This window comes from Sciurus vulgaris (assembly GCF_902686455.1).
Source record: "Sciurus vulgaris genome assembly, chromosome: 1".
NCBI lineage: Eukaryota > Metazoa > Chordata > Mammalia > Rodentia > Sciuridae > Sciurus > Sciurus vulgaris.
Genome location: NC_136461.1, coordinates 98,457,043 through 98,483,752, shown reverse-complemented (window position 1 = coordinate 98,483,752; position 26,710 = coordinate 98,457,043). Strand labels below are relative to the sequence as shown.

The window sequence follows — 26,710 nt, the reverse complement described above, 5'->3', positions numbered from 1 at the left end:
TTGTATTTTATTTAGAGAGAGGGTCTCGATGAGTTGCTTAGCCCCTCACTTTTGCTGAGGCTGGCTTTGAACTCTCGATCCTCCTCCTTCGGCACCGCCCCCCGCACCCACGCCGCGAGCCGCTGTGATTACAGGCGTGCGCCATCGCTCCCGGCTTGAAGACTTTCTTATAGACTAAAGGCCACCAACTTTTCTGAACAAACGTGCCAGCTTGGCTGAACGCTGGTTCAGATCGACTGTGGCGCATAGCGCACGCATCTCCGCGTCTAAGTCCTGGGGTCCTAAGCAGTCTGGAAAGTCGCGCCTGAGCCCACAGAGCGAGTCCTGCGAAGAGCTGGGTAGGTGATATTAAGCGAACAGGCGACGGACCTGTAAGTCTGGATTCTGACAGCTCAACTCTTCGCACAAACTCTCCCAGTTGCCCATCTTGGGGGCGGGTTCAAACCTTTTTCAAAGAGCTTACTCTCGCCACACGCCTCGAGTTCCCAGGGCCCCTAGCAACCACCTTCAAGGTAAAGCGGAAAAACGCCTCTTGTCCCGCCCAGTCAGCGCTAACTGAGGTCCGCAGAAGAAGCGCGTTGGCCCAATCACCTCTCCGAGAAGTGAGCCCAGCCAATAGAAGACAGGCGCAGGAGGGCGGGCTAAAGAGGTCGTGGGCACACGCGCAGTTGGGAGCAGAAGGGGGCCTTGGGTGCTGTGGTCGTGTGGTTGGTTTGGGTGCTTGCTGTTGGAGTCCTCTTGGTTCTCGGGGTCCCCTCGTAGCCACTGCCAACTCCCCTCTTCCTCGCCATGTTCCTCACCCGGTCCGAGTACGACAGGTCTGTGCAGTCTGGAGAAAACGGGTCGGGATTGTGGGTAGGTGGGTGGGCCCGGCCGCGGCCTGGGTTCTGCAGTGTCATGGGTCGCCCCGGGAACCCGAGTCTGGCCGAACCTGGGGATCTCTTGCTCTACCCATGCCCCGCCACTCCACGGTGATTCCCCAGGCTCGTTTGAGCATATCGGCCGCACTTGTCCTACAGCTGAGTCACTACCTAGTCTTAGTGCGGAAGCGAGAAGCTCGGGTTTGTGCTTGGGGAGGAAGCTGAAGGGGCCCAGAACTCCGACCTTTAACCCGGAGAAGATTGGGGGTTACCCCTCCCTAGTTCATCTTTTCCTGCTAAGTATGATTGACTTTTTTAATTTTAAAAGCAAAATGTGCTGCCTGGAGTAAAAAAGCAACTGGAGACTATTAAATCTGTATATAATAGAGCATGACTGGATGTACAGTTTCTGCAAAAGCTCGAAGACCAAGTCTCAGCTATGCTCGGATATGTTGTCTGGAATCTGATTTTATGTGAACCAGAATTTAGAAAGGTTCTCAGGAGAGTTCTCATCATACTGGTTTCGCTTGACTAAGGTTTTTCTGACTTTTGTAAAACTTTAAAGCAGATTTAGTGCTGTTGAAAACCAAATGTAATGTTTTCAAAATTAAAAGTTGAGAGGTTGTATTTAAATTTTTTAAATTTCCCCCCAGAGCTTGGAAATGCTAAGTAATACTGAATTTGCTGTAGATATTTTTACTTTCACTTTCTATTTTGATCAGATAAGTTTTCTAGTAGCCGTTTAAGTTTTTTAAAAAGCTAGAAAAAGCAGACATTTTCTTTTGTACTAGATAGCTTGAGAAACTGCTTCCCTTGTCAAGTATGTTGACCGTGTCATAGTTTCATTACCTGAAGCTACTACTTTTCATCCTTTTACTGACTCAAAAGGTAAATGTGAAGTTTTAAAACCAACCTTTTTTTCTGCTGTCAAGTAAAATGACTTTGTTAAATCAGTATTTAACTTCTAGGGCATTGCAGAAAATCATCTTGGGTGATATAATTTTGAATTATATCAAAATTGCATATGGGAAAATTGTGATCCTTGTCAGAAACCCTTCATTAAATCTTGTGATCATTTGCTCAACATGTATATTGATTGCTTTGTGTTGTTTTCCTATCTTCTCAGGAATGCCTAAAATACAGCCCCCTCCCTCTTTTTATTTGGTACCAGGAATTGAGTCTTGGGGTTCTATACCACTGAGCTATACCTCCAGTCCTTTATTTTTATTCTGAGATGGGGTCAGGCCAAAGTTGCCTAGGCTGGCCTTGAACTTGGGATCCTCCTGCCTCAGCTTCCATAGTCACTGTGATTATAGGCACGTGCCATGTGCCTGGTGAATACAACCCTTTCTTATTTGCTTAGCTAATGTACTTGAATATTGCTTTGTATAAGACATGCTGTTCCAGGTGCCAGTGCTACAGCAATGTATGAAGTAAAGACACTTGCTCTTGTATAGGAGACTCATGTAAAGAACTGTTTACAAAAGTAACTAGTAGGAGGCAGAAGTGTATCTACATCATTAGAGGAATTGAAATCAACACTGGAAGTTCTGATGAGAGGTTGCATTTGATATTAGGGATTCATGAAAAACTTCACAAAGGAGCTGATATTAAGCTGGTCTTGAAAAAGCAGGAGTTGAGTAAAGATAGTGAAGAGTCAATAGCTTTGAGTTTGAGAATATAGAGTGAACAAAGGAGAGGAAATAAAAAAACATAAGATATGTTTGAGAGAAGTCTGTTCTGACTAGCACACATGATACATATTATGGGAGTAGCAAGAGGTAAGGGGAAACAATTGTGCTAGGTATTGGATGGTTTTTAATATGAGATTAAGGAGTTTGGGTCTTACTCTGTAAGCAGCTAAGTGCCGTTAATTTATTTCAGAAGTTGCATAGTCATAATTGTGTGGGTGTTTTTTTGTTTTTGTTTTTCACTTTACCAGCCCTTTTTAGTTTTTATTTTGAGACAGGGTCTCACTCAGTTCCCTGGGGCCTTGCTGAGGCTGACTTTGAACTTGGGATCCTCCTGTCTCAGCCTTTGGAGTTGCTGGGATTACAAGCGGTCGCCACTGTGCCCAGTCATAGCTGTGTTTTAGAGAGATTAATTGATTGGGTTGGAGGAAAGAGTGAGTCAGTACCTGTTAGGAGACTGTTATAATAGGTGAAAGGTGGAGTCAATACCAGTTAGGAGGCTGTTACAATAGTTAGGTGAAAGATAATGAGGGCATTGAGAATGGAAGGAAGAGTGACATGTTACTGTGAAGAGGGACTTGCTATGGTATGGCTTGTCATATGATAGAAGATGGGGAGGAATGGCCCAAATCATTCAGAACTGTCTAACCTGGGGAACAGGGAGGTTGGAGGTGTTTTAAAATAAGACTGAACTAGGAACAGTGCAAGATGAACCTGATTTTCCAAAGTGACAGTATTTGAAGAAATAATATTTCAGATTGGAAAATGTTGAATGTTAGGTGCTAGTGGAATATCCAAGTGGAAAAGTTCATCAGGAATTTAATTAGTAAATAAATCAAACTGGTAATAGAGATTTGGAGAGTTGGTGCTTAGCATATATGAAATGGTCCAAGGAGACAGTTCAGTTTGAGAAGATGTCCAAGACCAGAGCCCATATTAGGGAGGAGTAGTAATGTTTCACTAGAATTAAGTTTCTAAATTAGGGTAAAAGCTATTATAGCCACATAGCACTTTACAGTTTATAGAATTATTTCACACTCTGCCAATCAGTAATCAAATGTATTGTGATTAAGGCGGGACAAGCATTATCAGTTTTTGTTTCTGAAGTTAAAAGCTAGCAACTGGCAAAATTAGAACTCAATCCTACGTCTTCTGTCTTCAGACTTTTCTTTCAGTGATTTTTAAACTTTTTTAGAGCCCTGAACTTACTTTTAAATGGCTTTTGGGATATTAAACTCAGCAGACAGGGAGTCGGGATGGTGGAATTCTCTGTCCACCCCCCAATTTAGCCAGTTTAATTCTCATAGGCAGAATAGTGGAATTGTTGAGAACTTGTTCTCTGGCAATATGACTTATTGCTTAAATTACTCCAGCTCTGCCTTTTATATACTGAGTGACTTTGGGCAGCTTACTTAATCTCTGTGTACCTCAAGTTCCTCATCTATAAAATAGTATCTACCTTAGAAGACTATTTCATTGGATCACTTTGAGGATTAAGTGAGTTAAGTCATAGTGCCAGACATATAGTGAATGATCGGCATGTGCCAACTTTCATTATTATCTGTTTTACGTTTTGGGATTACATAAAATTTCCTTGGAAAAAAAGAGTTTTTGTTTTAAGAAATTTGAGAATACTATATACTATATGCTACCTGTAATAAAGTTCAGAGTCCATAAACTAAGGGTTATAAGCATTTTCATTCATTTTTTTCTTTAAAAAAATTTTTTTGGTACCAGGAATTGAATCCAGGGGCACTTAACCACTGAGCCACACCTCCACTCCTTTTTTATATTTTATTAAAGACAGTCTCACTGAGTTGCTTAGAACCTCATCAAGTTGCTGAGACTGACTTTGAATTTATGATTCTCCTTCCTCAGCCTCACAAGCCTCATACGCAACCATGCCCAGCTTAGTTATTTTTTGAGTGTTCTTTGTGTGCTGAAAGCTTTTATAGTGAACACCATGATTGGTGCCTTGTCTCCCTAAGAGCAAGAAAAGATGGAGGACGTGTTTTAGAGTAAAAATCAATCTGACACTAATCTATTGAGTGAATGAACCGGGTTAGACTTTAGGAACTATGTGGCTCTTAAAGTATTGTTAAAATAACAATACTGTTTCCTACAAATAAGTAGAGAAATGTACCAATGAATAACCTTTGCTTAAAATTAAGATGTTAATGTCAAATGCACATAATGGGAAGGGGATAAGGAAAAATGCACATTTCCTTGGTAATTGAATGATAATTTTGGGACATGAGGTTATCAAGTCTAAAAACCTATAGATCATCTCAAGAGGTTCTATTGTCTTATACTGTTAAAGTAAAAAAAAAAAAGATTATTGTGGGCAAAGTACAGAATAATGACAACATGCATAACCTATAGTCATTGAGCTAGTTAAGAAATTTGATTTTTGGTGGGGGGAGGTGGTTTACTGGAGATTGACTGCCCCCATGGATGCTTTACCACTGAGCTACATCCCCAGATCTTTTTATTTTTTATTTTGGGACAGGGTCTCACTTAATTGCAGAGGCTGGCCTCAAACTTGCAATTCTCTTGTTTTAGCCTCCCAAGTTGCTAGGATTACAGGTGTGTGCCACTGTATCCAGCAAGAAACTTGAGTTTAGTGTCTGTATGATTTATTTTTACTGACAGTTTTTTAATACTTTTTTATTTCAATTACAGGGGCGTGAATACTTTTTCTCCTGAAGGAAGATTATTTCAAGTGGAATATGCCATTGAAGCTATCAAGGTATTTTAGCAAGTAGTATAGTTTTCAAAATTTTATGGCAACCTCACACTGCTAGCAAAACATTTAGGTAAATGTTTTAGCCATTCCTTTAGACAGTGTTTTCATATATCCCTTTAACCAACCATTAATAACTATTTTTATAACAATTTCAATCCTATTCCTAACATCTATTTTAAAACTTTTCGAGCAGGTTACTAATTAATTGATTATATAACTAGCTTTTTCTAGTGCAGATAGAGGGACATGTTCAGGTTTATAATCCTCTGGTCTATAAAGAGGTTGTAGAAATCTAGTGTTAACCCCTCTGTTACTTGATCAAATCATGTAATTAATCACCTCTGTATTGTTTTCTTGTTGGTAAAGTTTTTAATTTGTACTAGGTACTAGGGAATGAATAAAAGATACGTTCTGTGATCTAGTAACATAAATATGTAGTCAAACCATTATTCCATAAATTAGTAAGATACCTATACTTAAAATTAGTTGTCCTGTAGGAACTGTATTTGTTAAATTATGTGTAATCTAAATAGCATTTCAACTGGTAAATGTTTAAGAAGAAACCTGAAAAAGAAACAAAGAGTTATAGGAAATCTAAATCTTTAAATGTAGTGTTGAAAAGGAATCATTGGGGAGTGCTTTTAAGAAAGTAAGTAAAACAATGTTCAGGCCCCACCCTAGAAATTCTGATTTAGTTATCTGGGCTAAGGCCCAGGCTCAAGCATGAATTATTCTAATACTCAACAGGAGTTGAAAATCACTGATCTTCACTCTGCTTGAATTACCTATATAAATCCAAAGAGCATATATTTGATAGTCTCTATTTGTAGAATTCTAGTAACAGATATTTTCTCACAAAAGAGCACGTTCTATTTGAAATAGCTCATGGTAGTTTAGAATTTATCCTCAAATAAAAATATCAGGTAACTTTCCAAAGATTCTTTCAATTTGTCCTACTTTCTTTTTTTTTTTTTTTTTTTTTTTTTTTGCGGAGGGGGGGTACCAGGGATTGTACCCAGGGACACTTAACCACTGAGAGCCACATCCCCAGCCCTTTTTGTATTTTATTTTGAGACAGGGTCTTAGTTGCTGAGGCTGGCCTTGAACTTGTGGTCCTCCCACCTCAGCGTCCTAAGACACTGGGATCCTAGTTTGCCTTTGATCAAAGAATATCTAAACCTTTTCCATAGGACAGTTCTCTTAGCATTAAAGAGAAGTGTTGCATTTCTTAGCTACCTTTCCTAGAAAGAGTAGGAAAAGTGGGGGTAGTAGTGCATGCCTATAATCCTAGAGTCGAAGATTAATTCTAGGCCGAGGCAGGAGGATCTCAGGTTTGAGGCAAGCCTCAACAACTTAGTGAGACCCTGTCTCAAGAAAATAAAAATAAAAGAAAAAAAATATAAATAAATGTGGCTTAGTGGTTAAGCGGCCCTGCATTCAGTCCTTAATACGAAAAAAAGAATCCGAAAAAGAGGAAAGAGATTCTGGTCAGCTGAAGTCATAGAAGCAAAAGTGGAAACATTGTGATACTAGTACAGAAAATGCTGGGCCAGCTGCAAGTACCTCTTTCTATCCTGATATCTTTGCTTTGTGTTGAATATATTACTATGAAGTGCCAGACTATTGGAAATCCAAACTGTAGGATTAATTTGGGGCATCAGCTAAGACAATAGTTCTGCCCAGGTACAAAAGCCAAGAGTAAACCTCAGTTCTTAAGATTCCTTAGGGCCAGTAATTTCTAGGTTATCTAGAGATTATGAAGTGGTATCTGATCTCCATAGTCTTAGTTGGACTAGGATAGAGATAGTAATGTGGCCCTTAACAAATGAGACCTAACCATTGTGAAAATTAGGTGGTTGGGAGTTAAACAACCTTCTGGTTGCTTTGGCAACTCATGAGTGGCCAATGAGAAAGCAATTTGCTAACCTTAAGACTTTAGTAGCATCAGAGGAACTAGAGAATGACTGATCGTAAAGACGTTCACTTGGAGGTGTTGATATTGAATGGTATAGGCGAGATGTATCCAGCAAAGGAAGGGGAAAAAGTGCCCTTGAGTAGGTGTTTTGGGGGAAGGAGTAGAAATCTATGTTAGTGACAAAATTACTATACTATATTAAGCCTCTAGATATTGATTACTATGCTAATTAGTTATATTCAAGAAATACTACATAGTTCAAATGTTCCCTCAATTCTTCCTCTCTCCAGTTCTCATCAAGATAGGTAGAGGAGAAATTTAGATAGAAGTATAATATTGAAATATCTGGAAGGAAATATAACTGTAAAATGAAAATTTTTTGAATTTTGATGCATTTGAAAATATCCTGTCTCAGAAATATTGACCTTTTTTGGATTGGAATACATAAAAACAATTAGAACAAAAAAGTGCTTTCTGAATTTTCTGGCATTATGTTTCTGAATGTTTGTTTTTAAGTTTTTAGGTATATATGTGATTTTAGAGTCAAAAGGTAAAATATTTCTTTAAATTGTATAACAAAAACAGCAATCCCTGAAGCTTACCCATCTATTTTCAGCTTCCCAGAGGCAGCACTTTAAAATGTCTTAGCTGATAACATTCTTGATATTTACCTCTATATATCTAGAACTCAGACTTATATTGTTTTTATTAGACATTATCCACACTTTTAATAACACTTCCAAATAAAGTCTCAAATTTACATATTTGAAAAATGTGTGAAGCATGATCATTCAGTCTGTAGACATGTTAAGCCTGTTATACCTAAAGATTGATGGAATTCTTTGGAACCCTTTGTAATAATGGGCTCAAATCGATGCTCATATTTGGCAGTTATTGCTTTATAGACTTAACTAAACAGAATGGAAACTCAGAGGAAAGAGTGTTCATGGAAGGCTTTATGAATAATGGGTAGAATTTGGAGAGGCAGAAGGAAGAATGTATTCCAGGGGAGATGACTTTAGCAGGGGTACAAAGGTTAGGTGATAATGGCTTGAGGAAATGAGGTGGGCTATACCTGAAGGAAGGGTTTTGTTGGAGAATATTGAGTAATGAAGTTGGAAGGGAAGGGTGGCATTAGGTTAAGAGGGCTCTGGAAGCTTGCTTAGATTTTGTTATAGATAAAATGGTGAGATGTTAGTTCTTGAGAGAAGAAATCTAATAATAGCATTTTATTAGATCAGTTAGGCTGTAGCATGAAAGATGCATTGGGAGTTAATGATTAAAGGTGAGACTACAGGCTAGTGATTAACTCAGTGGTGGAGTGCTTGTGTAGCATGTTCAAGACCCTGGATTTGATCCCCAGCACTGCAAAATAAATAGATGAGACTAAGTATGTCATATAATAAAATTTGTTGAATTAGTGTGTGGTATACACCAATTTACATATTATGTGTTAATTTATTAATGTTTATTCTTCCTATAAGTATTGTTATTATTCTCATTTTGCAGATGGGAAACTGAGACATGTAGAGGTAGATGACTAGGATCATATAGAGAGGTATCATATAGAGATAAAGAGATGAATTTAAGCTCTATGGTGGATTAAATTAGTGAGCTTGTATTAAATTTGTATTTTAATGTTGTTGGTGAGGATAGTGGTCTTTTCTCTCTCCCTTTTTTTTTTTTTTTTTCCCTGATGTCATATAGGTTTGGGGACTGTCCCCTTTGGGACAGACCAAGATGGATAGCAGAGGTGAAAAGAGACAAAGTCCAGAAAAAAAGTTAGGGTTTTATTACTTTCTTGCCCACTGTGTTTAGAACCTTAGAATCCCTTTCTCCCAAATATTGGCATTAGAAGGGATCATTTTTCAGATGATTTGAAGACCTTATTGGACTTCCTTTTCAGAAACTCAGATTTCTATAAATCTATGGTCTTGCTGTTGACAGGAGCATTGTATTACTTATTAGGTTGCTTCTGGTATTTTGTGCGTACTAATATGGATAATTAAAATTTCAGGCTTTTGAAAACCTATAGAGAAATTTCTGGTGAGCATGTGAGACTGTTCTTTGATCTGTACATGGTAACCATAACATGTTTCTTTTTAGCTTGGTTCTACAGCCATTGGGATCCAGACATCAGAAGGCGTATGCCTAGCTGTGGAGAAAAGAATTACCTCCCCACTCATGGAGCCTAGCAGCATTGAGAAAATTGTAGAGATTGATGCTCATATAGGTAAGGAGTAGGGGAAAGCTGTTCTGTAGGAATCTGGTCTGAGTTAATTGGTCTTCTGCATTGTTCCAGCAGAGATTCATGAGACAAATATCTTGTCACCTGGCTAGCTATCATTTCCAGAGAGTAGGCCAATGTGCTTACTTTTAGGAGTAGAAAGCAGTTAGAGCTGACCATCATGTGAGGAACTAGGGTATTCACTGAGGAAAGAGGAATTCTCAAAGATCTGAGGATTGTAAGAGTACTATAATAGACTTTGAGGGCACCTTTGTGTGTTTTTGTTTAACGTGTGGACAGAGACTTATAGACAGGTGCAAAAGAGAAATTCTCTTTTGCAACCCAGAACTAATTGTTCAGTATGAGTTTTGATACATGTAAGCAGGAATATTATACCTAAGACTGGTTAAAGTGATGGAATATTGATAACTGTAAAGGTTGGTTCTAAGATGAACAAGTTGATAAAAAGCACAGGTCATGAAAGAAATCTCAGCTATATTCATTTCAGTATTCCAGTTTTCATATCATGAAACAACATGGTGGCTAAAAGGAAAAAAAAGTATTTTAGATTTTGACCATATCCTGTTTTCAAGTTTTTTTATTCCTTGTCCTCCCCTCCTTACCTTCTTGTCCTTAGTGTAATTCCCTTGCCTTGGCTCCTGACATTGTAGCAGTACAGAGTGAATAGTTCTACTTATTTATAGAATGGACTTTTAGTTAACTAAATTTTTTTAACCTACCTAGTCATCTAATTAGTGATACATTCCTATAATAATTAATGCTTGAAGGCAAAGAAAAAATGACTGGTGACTGTGGGAACATAGTATAGTATTTTTTAAAGTATAGAAACAGATTGAATCTGTTACAGTTAGAACAGTGTGTTTACCTCAGATCACTTTTCTTTTGTAGGTAGGTCAATATCATTTCATTCAGCAAATAGGGAACGAACATTGTGTAAGACATCAGGGATACAGACAGGAATAAGACAGTCCTTGACTTCCAGGAGCTTGCAGTCTAAACGTGCTGCTGGACATGTAAATAAGTAAATGTAGTTAAGTGGTACAGGTATTAAGAAAGATTCTAGTATGTGCTTAGTAGGGACATAAAGGAGGAAAAAAATAGTTTTGCCTGAGGCTGGTGGTAGGGCAGCTTTCAGAAAAGGATTCCATGAAGGTAATGCTTGAGCTGAGTTGCATTTTGAAAGATAAAACAAGTGTTTTAGTGTAACACAGGAGAGCATTCTAGTCAGAAGGAATAGAAATGAACAAAGGTATGGCAGTATAAAATATAAATGGCACAGACACTTTAGTATGGCTGTGAGGTAAACTATGGCAAGAGATGAATCTGAGGTCAGTATAGAAGTCCCTATTTACCCTGCCAACGAGCTTGGACTTGATCCTTTTGCATTGACAGTTAAGGTTTTAAGCAGTGAGGTAATGTTTCCTTTAGAATTTTAGAAGGACCCTTCTGATAACAATGTTCAAGTTAGGGTAAAGGGCTGAGACTGGAGATAGGGAGACCAGATAAGAAATTTTTTAATAGTCCAAGCAAAGGGATGATCAGGACCTTAAGCAAGACAATGACAAAAAATCCGAGGGCAAGGGACTAATCCAAGGAAGAAGATGGGGTCTAGAAGGGAAATAAGATGAGTAGATTGAGCTGTATATCCAAGTAGATGTATTAAGGGAGTCATTTGACTTTATAGCTCTGAAACTTGAGAGAGAAACCTAGGCTGAGATTTAGATTTGAAACATCATCTGTAAGTAAGCAGTTCTAGCCATAACTGTGGCATCTTGGACCATTAGGCAAACTTTCTAACATAACTTACGTTGGTTTGTTTGGAACAGAGAGGTGAAAAGGCTTTTGATATTATTCTGAGGTCTTCCACTGTAGCACATAATGAGATAGTTTCCTTTTTCTTATTTCTCAGGTTGGGTTGTTAGTATTTGCTTAGTTCAGAAGTGCATGATGACCTACAATGAGTGCTAGCCGGATTCTTAGAGATGTTCTATATGGAAATTTGTGTTTGGTTGGCTTCTGCTCTTCTCTGTCGTCTATCATACTATCTGGATTTCTATGTCATTATGAATGGGGTTGTTGTTTTGTTTTGTTTTGGTATCATTATTATACTGGGGTTTAGTGCCAGTGATTTCCCATGTAATTTATTGATTATATTGCCATGGGATTGTTGGCATGGTTCCACTCCACAATTTCAGTATTTTCCTGAGTTGATAAAAGGTTTTATAAGGATTTGGCTTTTGGGTCACTGTTGCTTTTATATTACAGGTTGTGCCATGAGTGGGCTAATTGCTGATGCTAAGACTTTAATCGATAAAGCCAGAGTGGAGACACAGGTAAATGGGCATCTTCTCTGCTTTTGTACTATGATGCTTGAGTTCCTTATTTACTGGTAATATAGCTGCCTGGGCTACATTGCAGGTATCAATCTTAGATGTGACTCTTGGGAATGATTTTGGTTAGAATCCCGACTTGTAACTTGGTGGGGCTTAAATTTTAGGCACCTACCTAATCATTGCAGTTTTAAGGAAGCTCTAGTCAATAGAGGTGATAGTCTTCCTCTTCTTGATTCACCTTACATAATGCATTTATCACACTACATTCTGTTCCCTGATTGACTTTCTTTCGAAGCTCTGTGCAGGAAGTTGTCATAGTTAAGGAACATTTTCCCTACAACTGTCTTTCGTGCCCTTTCCTACCAGACTTGTAAGTAACTGCTTTTCTCTGGTAAATAATGATTTGTATAAGGTGACAAATACTGGTTAGGAATGCTGGGGTGTGTGTTTTTTTTTTTTTTAAACTGACTACCTGTTGCCTGGAGAGTAGGCTAATAAGAAAAAAAAATATCTCAAGGTAAAATGTTTTGTACTTATTTGCAAATTTGTTCTCATCATTTAAGTAATAAGTACTTTAACATAAATAACAGAATAAGATAGAGTCTTTGAGGAGGGAAGTGGCACTTGATATAGCACTTACTGTGTGAGAAGACTAAACTTGGTGTTTGTAGGGGTTAACACTTTTTTTCAAGGAATTAACCCTCTAGTTCAGTCCTTGCTTATTCTTTTTGATATATTTATTTTCAAAGATGTTTTTCTTGCAGTTCCAAATAACCATTGTCTAGGAAACATTCTTGAGCCTTCTGTTTCCAGTCACATTTCAAAGGGATGAGTGTAGTGAGATGGTGGACTGCTTTAATGCCCTTCTTATTAGAAAGCTGTACCATTCTGTACTCTTTTCCTAGAACCATTGGTTTACCTACAATGAGACAATGACGGTGGAGAGTGTAACCCAGGCTGTGTCCAATCTGGCTCTACAATTCGGAGAAGAAGATGCAGATCCAGGTGCCATGGTGAGTGCGATGCGTGTGTTGAATTCACTTACTGTTCTGTAGGACTTGGGTGTTTGCCCTCAGCACCTACCTTTCCCGGCCCCTCTCACCCGCTTACTTCATGGCCACTTATCACAACACCTCTTCTTTTTGGTTCTAGTCTCGTCCCTTTGGAGTAGCACTGTTATTTGGAGGAGTCGATGAGAAAGGACCCCAGTTGTAAGTACCATTTTGCCATTTTTTCCTCTTTTTTGGGGGGAGTGTGATAATTATTTTAATTTGGAACCAGGGATAGTAGTATAAATCAACTAAGGTTATTTTAGAATTGGAAAAATAAAAGGACTTTTAGCTGTGACTGTGCTGTTTATATAAATTTGGGGAACTTCCCCATTGGAACCAGTGCTAATTCTGGGAAAAAATCAGAACTAACCTTATTACTAAAGTCAGAATATGTTTTAGAGCTTTGCTTTGGAGTGTTGATCTGATTCTCATTCTCAAATAATAGATAGGCATACACCTTGAGGATGTTAATAGTTTTCTTAAATCCTTTTTTAAAAGATTAGTTTTGGGGGGGCTGGAGTAGCTCAGTGGTAGAATGCTTGCCTAGAATGTGTGAGGCACTGGGTTCATTTCTCAGCACCACATATAAATAAATAATGGTTTATCAACAACTAATATTTAAAAATAATAAAGGTATTGTGTCCATCTACAACTAAAAAACAAATTTAAAAAAATGATCTATTTTTCAAAACAGAACGTCTTTTGGAACTGTGCCTCAGTATTTCAGTGGCATTTCCTTGCTACAGGGCCAAGTACTTGTACTCTTAAAATTTTATTTATTTATTTATTTATTTATTTATTTATTTATTTTGGTGCTAGGGATTGAATTCAGGGGCACTTGACCACTGAGCCGCATCCCCAGCCCTATTTTGTACTTTATTTAGAGACAGGGTCTCACTGGGTTGTTTACTAAATTGCTGGGGTTGGCTTGTGATCCTCCTGCCTCTGTTTCCCAAGCTTCTGGAATTACAGGCATGTAACCACTACCCCTGGCCTGTACTTTTTTTTAAGTGAGATGTTTGTTACATAAAATGCCACCACTCAAGCATTTTAATTCTCCTTTTGGGGTTTTGCAGGTTTCATATGGACCCGTCTGGGACTTTTGTACAATGTGATGCTCGAGCAATTGGCTCTGCTTCAGAGGGTGCTCAGAGCTCCTTGCAAGAAGTTTACCACAAGGTAATCAAGCATTCTCACAACCTTTATTACTATATTTTTAGTCAAGGCATAATTTACATGTAATAAAACGTACAGACCTTAAGAGTTCAGTTCCATACGTTTTGACAATTGTATATACCCTTAGAACCACAACCAAAAACAAGATACAGAATACTTCCCTCAACCCCTATTCCCACTCCCTGCCATTGACTGACTGAAAGATTTCTCTGTATCATGGGTGCTGTTTGATAGTATTTGCCCATGAACTTCTTTCAAAATTGAAGTCTGTCCTCTCAAACTCGGCTGCTGCTTCGTCAACTAAGTTTATGTAATATTCCAAATTGTTGAAATTTTCATTTCAACAGCATTCACAGCACCTTCATCAGGAGTAGAGTCCATTTTAAGAAACGACTTTCTTTGTTCATCCTTAAGAAGCAACTTCTCATCTGTTAAAGTTTTGTCACAGATTGCAGCAATTCAGACACATCCTCAGGCTCCATTTCTAATTCTAGTTCATTACTGTTTCTACCACATCTGCAATAACTTCCTTTAATGAAGTCTTGAACCCCTTAAAATCATCCAAGAGGACTGGAGCCAACTTCTTCTAAACTCCTGTGAATATTTTGACCTCCTTCCATGAAACATGAATGTTCCCAATGGAATCTAGAATGGTGAATCTTTTCCAGAAGATTTCATTTATTTTGCCTATATCAATCATAGAAATCACTATCTCAGGAACCTACACTATTAAAAGATGTTTCTTAAATGAGACTCAAAAGTTGAAATTATTCCTTGATATAAGGGCTGTGGAATGAGTGTATTTAGCAGGCATGAAAACAATATTAATCTGATTATAAATGCCCATCAGAACTATAACATGACTGGGTACATTGTCAACTGGCAGTAATATTTTGAAAAGAATCTTTCTGAGCAGTAGGTCTCCATTGTAATCTTACGATATTCAGTAAACTTAGTTAACAGATGTACAGACTGTTGTTCCTTTTTAAGAGTACAAGCAGAGTAAATTTAGTATATTTCTTAAGGGCCTAAAGATTTTTAGAATGGTAATTGAGCCTTAGCTTCAACTTAGTTACCAGCTGCATTGGTCATAACAAGAGAGTCATCCTGTTCTTTGAAGCTAAGCACTGATTTGTCTGGCATCTTCTTCCAATATAGGCTGTTTTATCTGGGTTGAAAATTTGTTGTTTAATGTAGCCAGTTTCATCAGTGATCTTAACGAGATCTGGGTAAATTACATCAGCCTCTACATCAGAACTTGCTTTACCTTGTATTTTTATAAATCTATCTCTTACTAGCTTCTAATTTTCTTCTGTACTGTCTTCACCTTTTCACAGCCTTCATAGAATTGTGAAGAGAGTTAGGGCCTTGCTCTGTTTTAGGCTTTGGCTTAAGGGAGTGTTGTGGCTGGTTTCATCTATCCAGACCACTAAAACTTTCTTCATACCAGCAATAAGGCTGTTTCACTTTCTTATCATTCATGTATTCACTGGAGTAGCACTTTTAATTTCCCTCTGTATTTTTTTTTCCCTCTGTATTTATAGCTTGGCTAGCTGTTTGGTATAAGAGGCCTAGCTTTTAGTGTGTCATGGCTTTTGATATGCCTTTATCACCAAGCATAATCATTTCTAGCTTTGGATTTAAAGTAGATACAAACAACTCTTCCTTTCACTTGAACACTTAGAGGCCATTGTAGACCTGTTAATTGGCTTAATTTCAGTATTACTTTGTCTCAGGGAATAGGGAGGCTCCAGGAGAAGGAAAGAAATGGGATAATGACTGGTCAGTGGAGCAGTCAGAACACTTGCTTTATTTATCGGTTAAATTCATCATCTTATGTGAGAGTGGTTTGTGGTATTCCAAAGCCATTACAATAGTAACATCAAAGATCACTGATAGATCACCATAACAAATGTAATAATAATTAAGTTTCAAATGTAAGGATTACCAAAATGTGACATACACACATGAAGTGAACACATCCTGTTGAAAATATCTTTCGAGTAGACTTGATCAATGCAGGGTTGACACAGCTCTATTTGTATGTAATATCTGCTGAGCACAATAAAACAAGGTGTTCCTATAATGTTGAATTTACATGTGGAGAAAATTAGATATGAAAAAGGTATAAAAAGTGGGTTTTCTAAACCATTGGATTATCTTTTTATGTTATTTGGGCATTATTATCTGTTAGGTATCACTAATATTATGTTATCTTCTAAATTAAACAAGGAATTCAAATATAGAGAGTGCTGCCCCTTCTCCTTCTTTAAAGGTAATTTACTGTATAAAAGTTGGTGACTCTGGCTCAAAATAAGGCATTTTTTTCTATTTCTGAATAAGTGTATTCTACCATTTACTTGAATTTTGGAGATACTTGTAGTGTACTGTAAAATTAATGTGCTTGATTTATTAATTTATGCTAAATCTTTTTTTGGGGGGGAGATAAAGGGGAAATCTGAAGGAAGGAGGGATTATATATAATTAATGGCTTATCTTCTCACCCTTTTTTGTTTCAAGTCTATGACACTGAAAGAAGCCATCAAATCTTCACTCATCATCCTCAAACAAGTAATGGAGGAGAAGTTGAATGCAACTAATATAGAGGTATTTTTATATTTTACTGTCTCTTCAGATATCATAACCCCCAGTGCTAAAGATTGATTAGATCAAGAAAAGCATATCTTATATGTTCAGTCCTTAGAATATCTATAGCATTTCAATAAGCAGCTCCTGTAAAGTGGTGATGGCAGAAGCTGGAGTTCAGTGAGTTAAAGAGTAAAAGGGAGGTAATGAGGTAGAAAACCCAAGTATGCTACTATCTTGAGAAGATTTATTGAGCAGAAGGCAACATTAAAGAAAATGACTTTTGTCTTCTTAAGGATGGGGAAAACTTACTTTTTTAAACTGAGGAAGTGGATAGAAAAAAGTTTAAAAAAAGGAGAGATTCAAAGGTGATAGAAAAGTTCTAGAAGAGGGAAGACATGGTGCAAATGAAGGAGTTGGTTTCAAAAAATAAAATTAATTCAGCATCATATGAGTACACACCATATAGAAGGTACTATGCTAAATGCCAGGGATACATATGCAGAAAATTCAATTCGTAGTTAAGTAGTACTTTGAAGTGTATGGAAATATGAACAATAAGAGCTTAGGGTGAAACTTCTATAATAGGAGGAAGAACAGATTAACATGTGAACATAACTTACATTAGAACATTAAGAAAACATCCTAGAAGAGGTGATGTTGTCTGGAGAAGGGAACAAAAAGGTATTTCAGAAGAGGGAGCAATATGTGCAAAGGTTCAAAGATGTAAAATAACTTGTTTAAAATGGAATTCCAAGGTTTTTTATCTGACTGCTGGGGTGTGGGATGTATGTAAGATAGGAGAGTGGCAAGAGATAAGATTGCAGATGCATGGACCAAATGGTGACACATAGTTTGGAGGTAAATTGGGAGAGAGGTCCTACATTTGCCTAGTGATTGTTAGGTCACCTGCTGAGCATGGGTGAATGCAATAGTGAAGTTAAGAATGGGAAATATTTCCAAAACAAAAATAGAAGGGAAGATGGAGATGAGTTAAAAGGATTGCTGGGTCACTTAAAATAATAGTAGCTGAAGCTGGAATCAGAGGACAGATTATTCTCTTTTTTTAAAAGTTTTTGGTGCTGGGGATTGAACTCGGGGGCACTCAACATTGAGTTGCTCAGCACCTCTATGTTGCTGAGGCTGGCTTTGAATTTGTGATCCTTCTGCCTCATCTTCCCGAGCTGCTGGGATTATAGGCATGTGCTACCATGCCTGGCCACATTATTCTTAAAAGTTAGGGATAAAGTTTACTCTTGAAGGCATTGTGTTTTAGCCCGCTTTTTCACTACTGTAACAAAGGCCTGACCAGAACAATTTTAGGCGAGAAAAAAGTTTGAGAATTCCTGATTTCAGAGGTCCAGTTTATAGACAGCCAGCTCCATTCCTCGGGGCTCAAGGTAAAGCAAAATATCTTGGCAGAAGAATGTGACAGAGGGAAGCAGAGAGAGGCTCCACTCACCAGATAAAAAATATATACCTAAAGGCACACCCACAGTGACTCACCTCCTCTACCCACCTTCAGTTACCACTTAGTTAATCCTGTCAGGTGATTAATTCACTGATTTGGTTAAGTCTGTCATAACCCAATCATTTCTCCTAAACCTTCTTGCATTGCTCACACATGAGCTTTTGGGGGATACCTCACATCCAAACCATAACACATAGTATGTATTTATATTATATATAGAGAGATATACACACACATATAATGTATAATTTTATATATATATAAATACATATATGTGTATTTATATAAATACATTATATATTTATATATAAATATATATATTTATATATATAAATACATATATGCATAAATACATTTATATGTGTGTGTATATATATATATATGTATCTGTGTGTGCATACATATATTAATCTTTTTTGTTCTAAGGATCCAACCCACATTCTCATGTGTACCAGACAAGAGCCTTACCACTGAGTTATATCCCCAGCCTCGAATATTATATTTCAGTTAAAAATCTTAAAGGCCAACAAATGCTGTAATCAGCAATCAGCAATTAAACCATCCAGCACCTACCAGAATGTTAATTAGCCTCACTCATGAGAAAGTGGATGGTTGGATTAATGACCAATGGGGGATTGATTAGTTAAGAACAGAAGAGTGGAGAGTTCTTGGGAATGTTGTTGGTGAATGTCGCACTAGTGCAGCTGGTTTTCATAGGCTGTCATGAAGGATATAAAAGAGGGAACTAGCCTAGAATTGGTAGAGTTTTAGGAGTTTGAGAGTGTGGTTAGGGGTGATTGACTTGCTCCTTGAGCAGTAATGGAGGGAGAAAGGTGTAACATAGTTCTTCAGTGGAAAACTTAATTCATAAATATGCTGGATTTTTTTCCCTTCTTAACAAGGATTTGAAAATATTTCCCCTTCTTCCCTGTCTGTGAAATGATGAGCACAATACATAGTATGATACTCCCAACTTGACCCTTAAGAGGGATTTTGTCGGTATCTTTCTAGTACTTTGTTTTCTTCTGTACTGAATAAGAGGGTCGTGGCATTTTTAATAGCTCCTTGCCACCTCAGACGAATTCACATGTACTCTTGATTCCATGGCAAAGGCTCTGAGGCCTCTTTGGTTCATCCGAAACTACATAGATATTTTCTTGCTCGTTTACTTTCAGTGCCACTACAGTGTTGCTTTGAAATGAGCATCCGTCAGGTGTGGCTCATGCAGGCTCTGTCATTAATCTCCCTAACTATAGATTTCTTCGCATTAAAAAAGGGCACTTTGACTTGTCCAGGACTATTCCACCAGTGCTCTAACTCCAGGTTTCTAAGCCTATCTGCCCATAAGAGTCTTTGGAAATGAGGTTCAGAGATCTGTACTTTAGTGAAAGCGCCTCCAGTAACTGATAGTCGTCTAAGAAGACCAGCATGAGGGAGCCTTCACTCTAGAGCCCTTCCTTCCCTGTCTCCTGTAGGTCTCTTGAATCTCCAGTGTCTCCATGAGAAAGGGAAGATGTCCAAGTTGCACCTTTCTGTAAAACCTCCTGTTTGTTGGATATCCTGAGCACTATTATTTGACATTTCTGAAGCATTCATCTCAAACTTGACAATTATAAAATCATTTTATTTCCAGAAAATCATTTCCTCTTCCTCTGTTTCTAATGCTGGTTGATGATAACACCCATGTTCTTATCATTCACACCCAGAGCCTGGAAGATCTTGATTTCCCTTTCCCTTTATTAAATTGTGTTTTCCCCTTTGTAAAAAATAATTCTTATTTAAATACCCCTTCTCAATTCTTATTTCATGTACCTTCTTTGCTTCAGGTCCCCATTTTGCACTTGCCTTATGTATTTTTCAGAGTCTTCTAACTAGTCTTCCTGCCTACAGCCTTGCTGTCCTTGTTTCAGCCCATTTTTTCCCCTCATTCTCATTGTGCTACTGGAGTAGATTTTCCAGTCCACATCCAATCTTAATTGTTATCCACTTTAAAAATCGTTTCCTATTCCTGTTATGTACAAGATAAATTCCAAACTTCTTTTTAGGGCATGATAATTTACTGCTTCTTAAGTCATATGTCTAATCTGCTAGGTACTTTGCTAAGCATTTTACATGTATATCTTTTAATCCTCACAACTCTATGAGATAAGTATTCCTGGTTTCATTTTACAGAGGAGGAAACCACAGCTTTGGTAAATGGTAACTGGTAGATAGTAGGGTCAGTGTTTGCACCCAGGTTTGAATTTAGGTCCTGTACTTTTTTTTTTTTGGTGGGGCGGGGAGGGTCCTGGGGATTGATCTCAGGGGCACTCGACCACTGAGCTGCATCCCCAGCCCTATTTTGTATTTTATTTAGAAACAGGGGGTTGGGGATATAGCTCAGTTGGTAGAGTGCTTGCCTCGCGAGCACAAGGCCCTGGGTTCAAATCCCCAGCACCGCAAAAAAAAAAAAAGGACTGGGGTGCAGCTCAGTGGTAGAGCACCCCTGGGTTCAATTCCTAGAAACAGGGTCTCCCTGAGTTGCTTAGTGCCTCACTTTTGCTGAGGCTGGCTTTGAACTCTTGATCCTCCTGCCTCAGCCTCCCGGTTCTATACTTTTAACCACTATAATACACTCTCTACCTGTGAGCTCTGACCTCTGCCCCAAGTCATTCTCATTTCATCTTATTCCATGTGCAACCTCTGCTACAACTATATACAGTACAGTATTTGTTTCATAGATAAACCATGTCTTGTGCTTTTATGCATTTGCATGAGTCTGCCCTTCCCCTTGGCTATCTGACCCATTCTTGCCATTCTGTAATGTACGACCTAAAGGTTTCTTCTCCTTGATGCCTTCCTGGGCTCTTTGGTCACTCTTTTTTTTTTTTTTTTTTTTAAACTTTTATACACGTATATGTCTGTCTCAGTCTACCATCCTTCCCATCCCTACCTGCCCTACCCCTCTCCTCACTGCCTCTGTACAATCCAAAGTTCCTTCATGCTTCCCTATGTACCCTCCACTATGGATCAGCATCCACTTATCAGAGAAAACATTTGGCCATTGGTTTTTTGGAATTGGCTTCTTTCACTTAGCATGATATTCTCCAGTTCCATCCATTTACCTGCAAATGCCACAATTTTCATTCTTCTTTAAGACTGGGTAATATTCCATTGTGTATATGTACCATATTTTCTTTATCCATTCATCTGTCGAAGGGCATCTAGGTTGGTTCCATAGTTTTGCTATCATGAATTGAGCTGCTATAAACATTGATGTGTCTGTATCACTGTAGTATGCTGATTTGAAGTCCTTTGGGTATAAACCAAGGAGTGGGATAGCTAGGTCAAATGGTTCCATTCTAAGTTTTCTTAGGCATCACCATACTGCTTTCTTGGTCACTCTTTTACATATGTTAAGTTTTATTATAATACTTACCTGACATTGAAAACATTTGGCAACCAGTGCCCTTAATAAATAAGACAGACTTTTTTCTTCATCTTTTTATCCCTAGTCCCTAGTACAACTGTGACGGGTATTCAAATTAATTATTGATGGAGTAAATTAAAGGAAATATTCGTTCTACCTGCTTCACAGGTTTTTTAAAAGTGAGAATCTAGAAAAACATGTTCATTTTCATTATGTAAATAACATCATTATGCACATGTAAAGGGTTATTTTTTCTTCTAATGATGAGTAACTTCCTGAAGACAATACTTGCATCTTAGTTCTGTAGGACTGTTCTATACAGAGTTTACCCAATTTCTGTATTTTAACCTTTGTAATATTATGTAAATATATTTTGGACTCAGCATTTTATGTAATTGGATATATCTTTTGGGAAACTCTAGAGGAAACTGCAGGCTTTGAGAGAACTTTTTTTTTTAAGTTGTTCCTAGAGTAGATCATCTCTAGATGTCTTAAGATGTGCAGCAGTCTTTTTTCTGAGTTTTACTTACAAATGAGGCAGAAAATAATAAACATCATGTAACTGGGTCATGCTAATTCTGTCTGGCAACTTTCAAATTATATTAAATATCAGTAATGGATATTACTTTAAAATGCCCTACTATGTTTAATTTTTAAACTAAAAAAAATACAGTATAAGGAATGACATTTAAAACAAACACAAAAGCTTTAAGGCAAATGTGAAATACCTTTTCTTTGGTATTGACCAAAAACATGGGACAGTGACCAGCAGAGATAATGGAAAATCTAGTAATCATAGTTAAATTTGAAACCATCTTCTTTTTGTTGTTGTTGTTGTTGTTGTTGGTAAAATAAATTATAATCTAGGCTGTTTGTTATTTCTGATATCATCAGACACAACTGACTTCCTGTGCCATTGTTCATGGTGTCTTTTCATAATCAGTCCTTTTAAAAAACAAAGCAAACCTTTCTGTTAAGTTGCCACACAGACAGTACTCGAGAAAATATCTAACAATAATAGTTAACAATTATTTGATGTTTCTTATGTTAATCCTCACAACTAATCTATAAGTATGATTATTATCCCCATTTTACAGAGGAGGAAGTAAGGGCAAAAAGTGGCCAAATAACCCCATGTCACACTCACAAGTTCAACTTGCAAGTATATAAATATGCTTTAAATACTTTTCTATAGGAATCTTTAACAGAAAAAGAGTACTGACTCCACGTACTTGGCTGCTAATTTCAAGAAGTAACAGTGATGCCAGGCATTTGGTTAACTATTATGTGATAGATTAACCTCAAAATAGAAAATTTGGTCAATAAGAGTTTTTATTTTGTAGTCAGAGAGCTATTTTAGGGACCTGCTGCCTGGAAAGGATATCCCTGGGACAGTAGATCCCTTAGTTCCTAATGAACAGCTGCATTACCAACACAGTTTTTTCCTGACCATGCTAGGGCTATCAGAGGAACTCAAGCCCAGCTTATAAACTCCTCTCTATTTTCTTTCCAGCTAGCCACAGTGCAGCCTGGCCAGAATTTCCACATGTTCACAAAGGAAGAACTTGAAGAGGTTATCAAGGACATTTAAGGAAGAGTGATCCTCAGAACTACTCTGGGACAATTTCAGTTCTCCAGTTGCCCTTAAGTTTTACTTCCAGCTCCTATTCCTTGGCAAATCTCCATTGTCTGTGCATTTTTTTTATGATGTCTGTACATAAATGCAGTTCTGAAATAAAGAAAATTTTAAAATATGTGTTAATGATCTATCCTCTTATACTGTAGTTTTTTGTTTGAAATGCTTGTATTAGCAGGCAAAAAAGGAGAGGGTATTAATATCCTTATCCTGTGCGAGTGTCTGTTCTAAAATTATTTTAGTTGCTCCCTGTAACAGTCAACTCTAGCCATGAATTCCATGGTGCTGATAAACGGACTCAAACTAGCCCAGCTCCTCCCAGTGGTTAATACATGTTAATACCGCTGTAAATCTATTTCAGTCCTCCTTTCTCTTAAATAAGTAGTATTTTTTTGCTGTGTTTCTTTATATGAAGGAAATGCAATTAATTGACCATCAAAAGAGCATGTTTTAGAGTTCTCAATACAGTGATAGGTTGGGATAAGCCTCCTCCAAAGTTGCCTAGTTCTTGTGTCTTGATGGACAATTTGGAAAGTTTTTCCTTTTTATGAAGTTAAGAACTGTAAAAATTAAATTCATGATCTTGTCCTCATTGGCAGTCATTTACAGATCTCAGCCATATCAGTAAAAGAGGATTGTAAAATTCAGAAGTAGTTTACATTAGACTTTGGAATGTGCTATGAACTTCCCTCATTAGAGCTGCCATCATATGAGTGATTGGTTAAGATTGTTTAAAGAATCATTCTATTTGAGCCTCATAACAATAGCAAGTAGGTATCATTATTACTAGTTAACAGATAGGCTGTGTGTTCATGAACACAGAATCTGATTTGAACTCATTTTCTGGTTTCAAATCACTAGCTCTTGGATAATAGGGAAATAGAGATTTGAAGTGTACTTGCACTTACGTACAACTTACCTAACTCACATGGAGATGATGTAGAATTGATTGAAATTCACTAACAGGGACCCCAGGATGACTTGCTGGGCTCTGTATTCATTAGGAAGTTGTACTCCATACGATGTAAAAATAGTGACTGAGTTAAGTAGAGTTCATACAAAATTCCTACTGTGGTTGCAGGAAAAAAAATATATATATATATTATATATATTTATAAATATATACATAAATATATATATGCATTTGAAAACTACAATGCAGGCAGGAAGTATTGGAAGAAAGTTTTGGCTTAGACATAAAAGGAAAGTAGAGGACTAGAGTATTATCACCAAAGTTCTAGACTCTCCTGGTGATTTTCATCCTATTATTAAATGTAACATGTGAATTGTGAGATTTATTTAGCTCATATCACTTAGTTTTATCAAACCCTAATAGTAGCATTGAAATATCCTATTTCAACTTCGATTTGTTCATTTAACAAATTTATTGAGAATCCACCTATGACATGCCAAGTAATGTATTAAGCATTGGGGATAGATCTGGAAAAAGTGTTATCTATGGTCTTCATATGGATTATGAAACATTTCTAATGGGAAGAGCCAGGAAATAAATGATATTCCCTTGTAACATTGTAGGTTAATGCAGAAAAATATAAAGCACATGCTGTTTTGAAAACAGGTGAGTTATGTCTGAAACATGTGCATTGTATAGAGAAAGGAAACATCAAGGAATAGCTTAACTCTCAGCTTCAGCTTAAAACAATTTTCCTTCCCACTGCCTGGGTGGTGTATCTGTACCTTAGACTATTATCTGAGAAAACAGTAAATTTCATACCCTCTATAATTATTATATGCATTCTTCAAAAAGATGGAACTCTAATTTGTGATGTATTCATACAAGAAACTGGCAATGCAACTTTGTATTTTGTGCAGCGTAATTAGACAAAAAGTGAAATAGAAAATACCTTTTCACTCAAAAACTTTTAGTGCCATATGCAAATTACCATGCTACCTTCAGTGATGCAGTTTGAGGAAATATATACTGTAGACATGACTAAGAGCAATACATTAAAAAGCACAGGTAGTACAAATAGTTTAAAAGTATGTTTGGTAATTTCTCCAGGAGATGGCACTATTGAGTTTACTTTTCAGACAGTAAGACAATAGACCATTCATCTTTGTCACCCAGACAAAGAAATACTCCTTTATAGCCCCTCTTTTCTCCCCAACTAATCACATGCTACTGGAACTGACTGTCTTGTGATCTATTCCATAGTTGGCATAGATTAAAAATTAATCTATTTTTAAAAAATAATCTGACACATAATAGTTATAGAAAAGGAACAAATTGTTCACCAGTTTTCATCAGCTATATCTTGTCAGTCCAGGAGTTCAGAACTTGGAGGACTATTCTGGTGATTTTAGGATCCTGTTCTGATGACATTCAAAAACTTTTCACTTCCCACTCTGGTTGTTTTTGGGGAAACATGTAAATTGGAAGACCTTTTTGTTTGCAAGTTAACTTGACCAGTATTTTGATGTACATTTTGAGTTGGGTGCACTGCAGCATTTTGCTCTACAATGACTATCTTTCATCTGGGTTTATTGCCAGCTTAAAGAAAATTTCTGTGGCTTTATTTGGGTGTAACATTTTGCATATTTTGTATCTATTTGTTACCTTTTCTCCTGAACTTCTAGGATTTAGAAAGGATGGAATCTGTAGGGTTAAGGACTCAGAACTGGTTATACCTGTGCTGCATGTTCTAGAAGTTGTGTGCAAAGCTTCTGTGGTAAAGGGAACGGTAGGGATTTTATTTATTGGAGGCGGGGTGCTATCGGGGTTATCTTATTCTGGAACAAAAGTTATTCAATGCACTCACTGCAGGGTTGAGGCACTTTGGTAAATATGCATCCATGAAATGATCATGTTCAAAGTAGGCCTAGGGCAATTCCCTTTTCCTTTTTTATCTACCCTTGATGCCTAAGCATTGTTCAAAATCCAGGAAAACCATAAATAATTCCGCCTTTGGCCTACCTCCCTGCAGAAGAGGAAGGCCAGTGAGGCCAAATGTGGTGGAAGACTTTTCTTCAAGCTTGCGTGAGTCACGGATGTCCTTCTATCTGCCTCGGTAGGAATTGGCCCACACCAGTTCCCATTCACCTTGGCAGCAAGTCGGCAGCTTCAGCAGACAATGGGCGCACCAGTGAGCCCGGGTTAAAAACCTGAAGCACCAGTTTCTGACGAAGCCCCCTTTTCCAGCTGAGCGAGTTAAGGGATTCCCTGAGGAGATTTCCCGGTGCTGCCTCAACAAGGGAATTTTAGGAGTGTTTCTGGGGGGAAAGAAGGGAAATAAATACCCAGCCCCAACTTGAGGGTGCCAGAGAAGCAGCAAGGAGTCAGAGGCCGCGGAGCTGGGGGCTTCGCGGGAAGGTGGGGAGAGCTCCTACGCGAACTCTGGAAGCCGGAGCCCAGAGACGCCGCGCGAGGGTGGAGAATGACCTCAGCCTTCTCTGCCACGTTCCAGCCAATCAGTCCCGCATCTTGGCATCCGAATCCAGGACCCCCGAAGCCGGAGGCGACGCGAGCCAATGAGGAGTGGGCCAGGGAAGAAGGACAGGCGGCCAGCCTATGCGGGCGGAGAGGCCTGGCTGCGCGTATCCAAGGAGCGCCAGGCTCGGGCTCGGGG

At 37.9% G+C, this 26,710-nt stretch overlaps 1 protein-coding gene across 1 annotated transcript; it reads left to right on the top strand.

Annotated features, from left to right (window-relative positions):
* The first annotated feature begins 631 nt into the window (after positions 1 to 631).
* PSMA5 (proteasome 20S subunit alpha 5) lies at positions 632 to 23,241 on the top strand. The gene is made up of 9 exons (XM_079109468.1): positions 632 to 818; positions 5,234 to 5,300; positions 9,319 to 9,445; positions 11,726 to 11,793; positions 12,699 to 12,806; positions 12,946 to 13,004; positions 13,922 to 14,024; positions 16,542 to 16,628; positions 23,001 to 23,241. Exons 1-9 carry the CDS (start codon positions 790 to 792, stop codon positions 23,076 to 23,078), a joined length of 726 nt encoding a protein of 241 aa, XP_078965594.1. The 5' UTR covers positions 632 to 789; the 3' UTR covers positions 23,079 to 23,241.
* Positions 23,242 to 26,710: the final 3,469 nt, after the last annotated feature.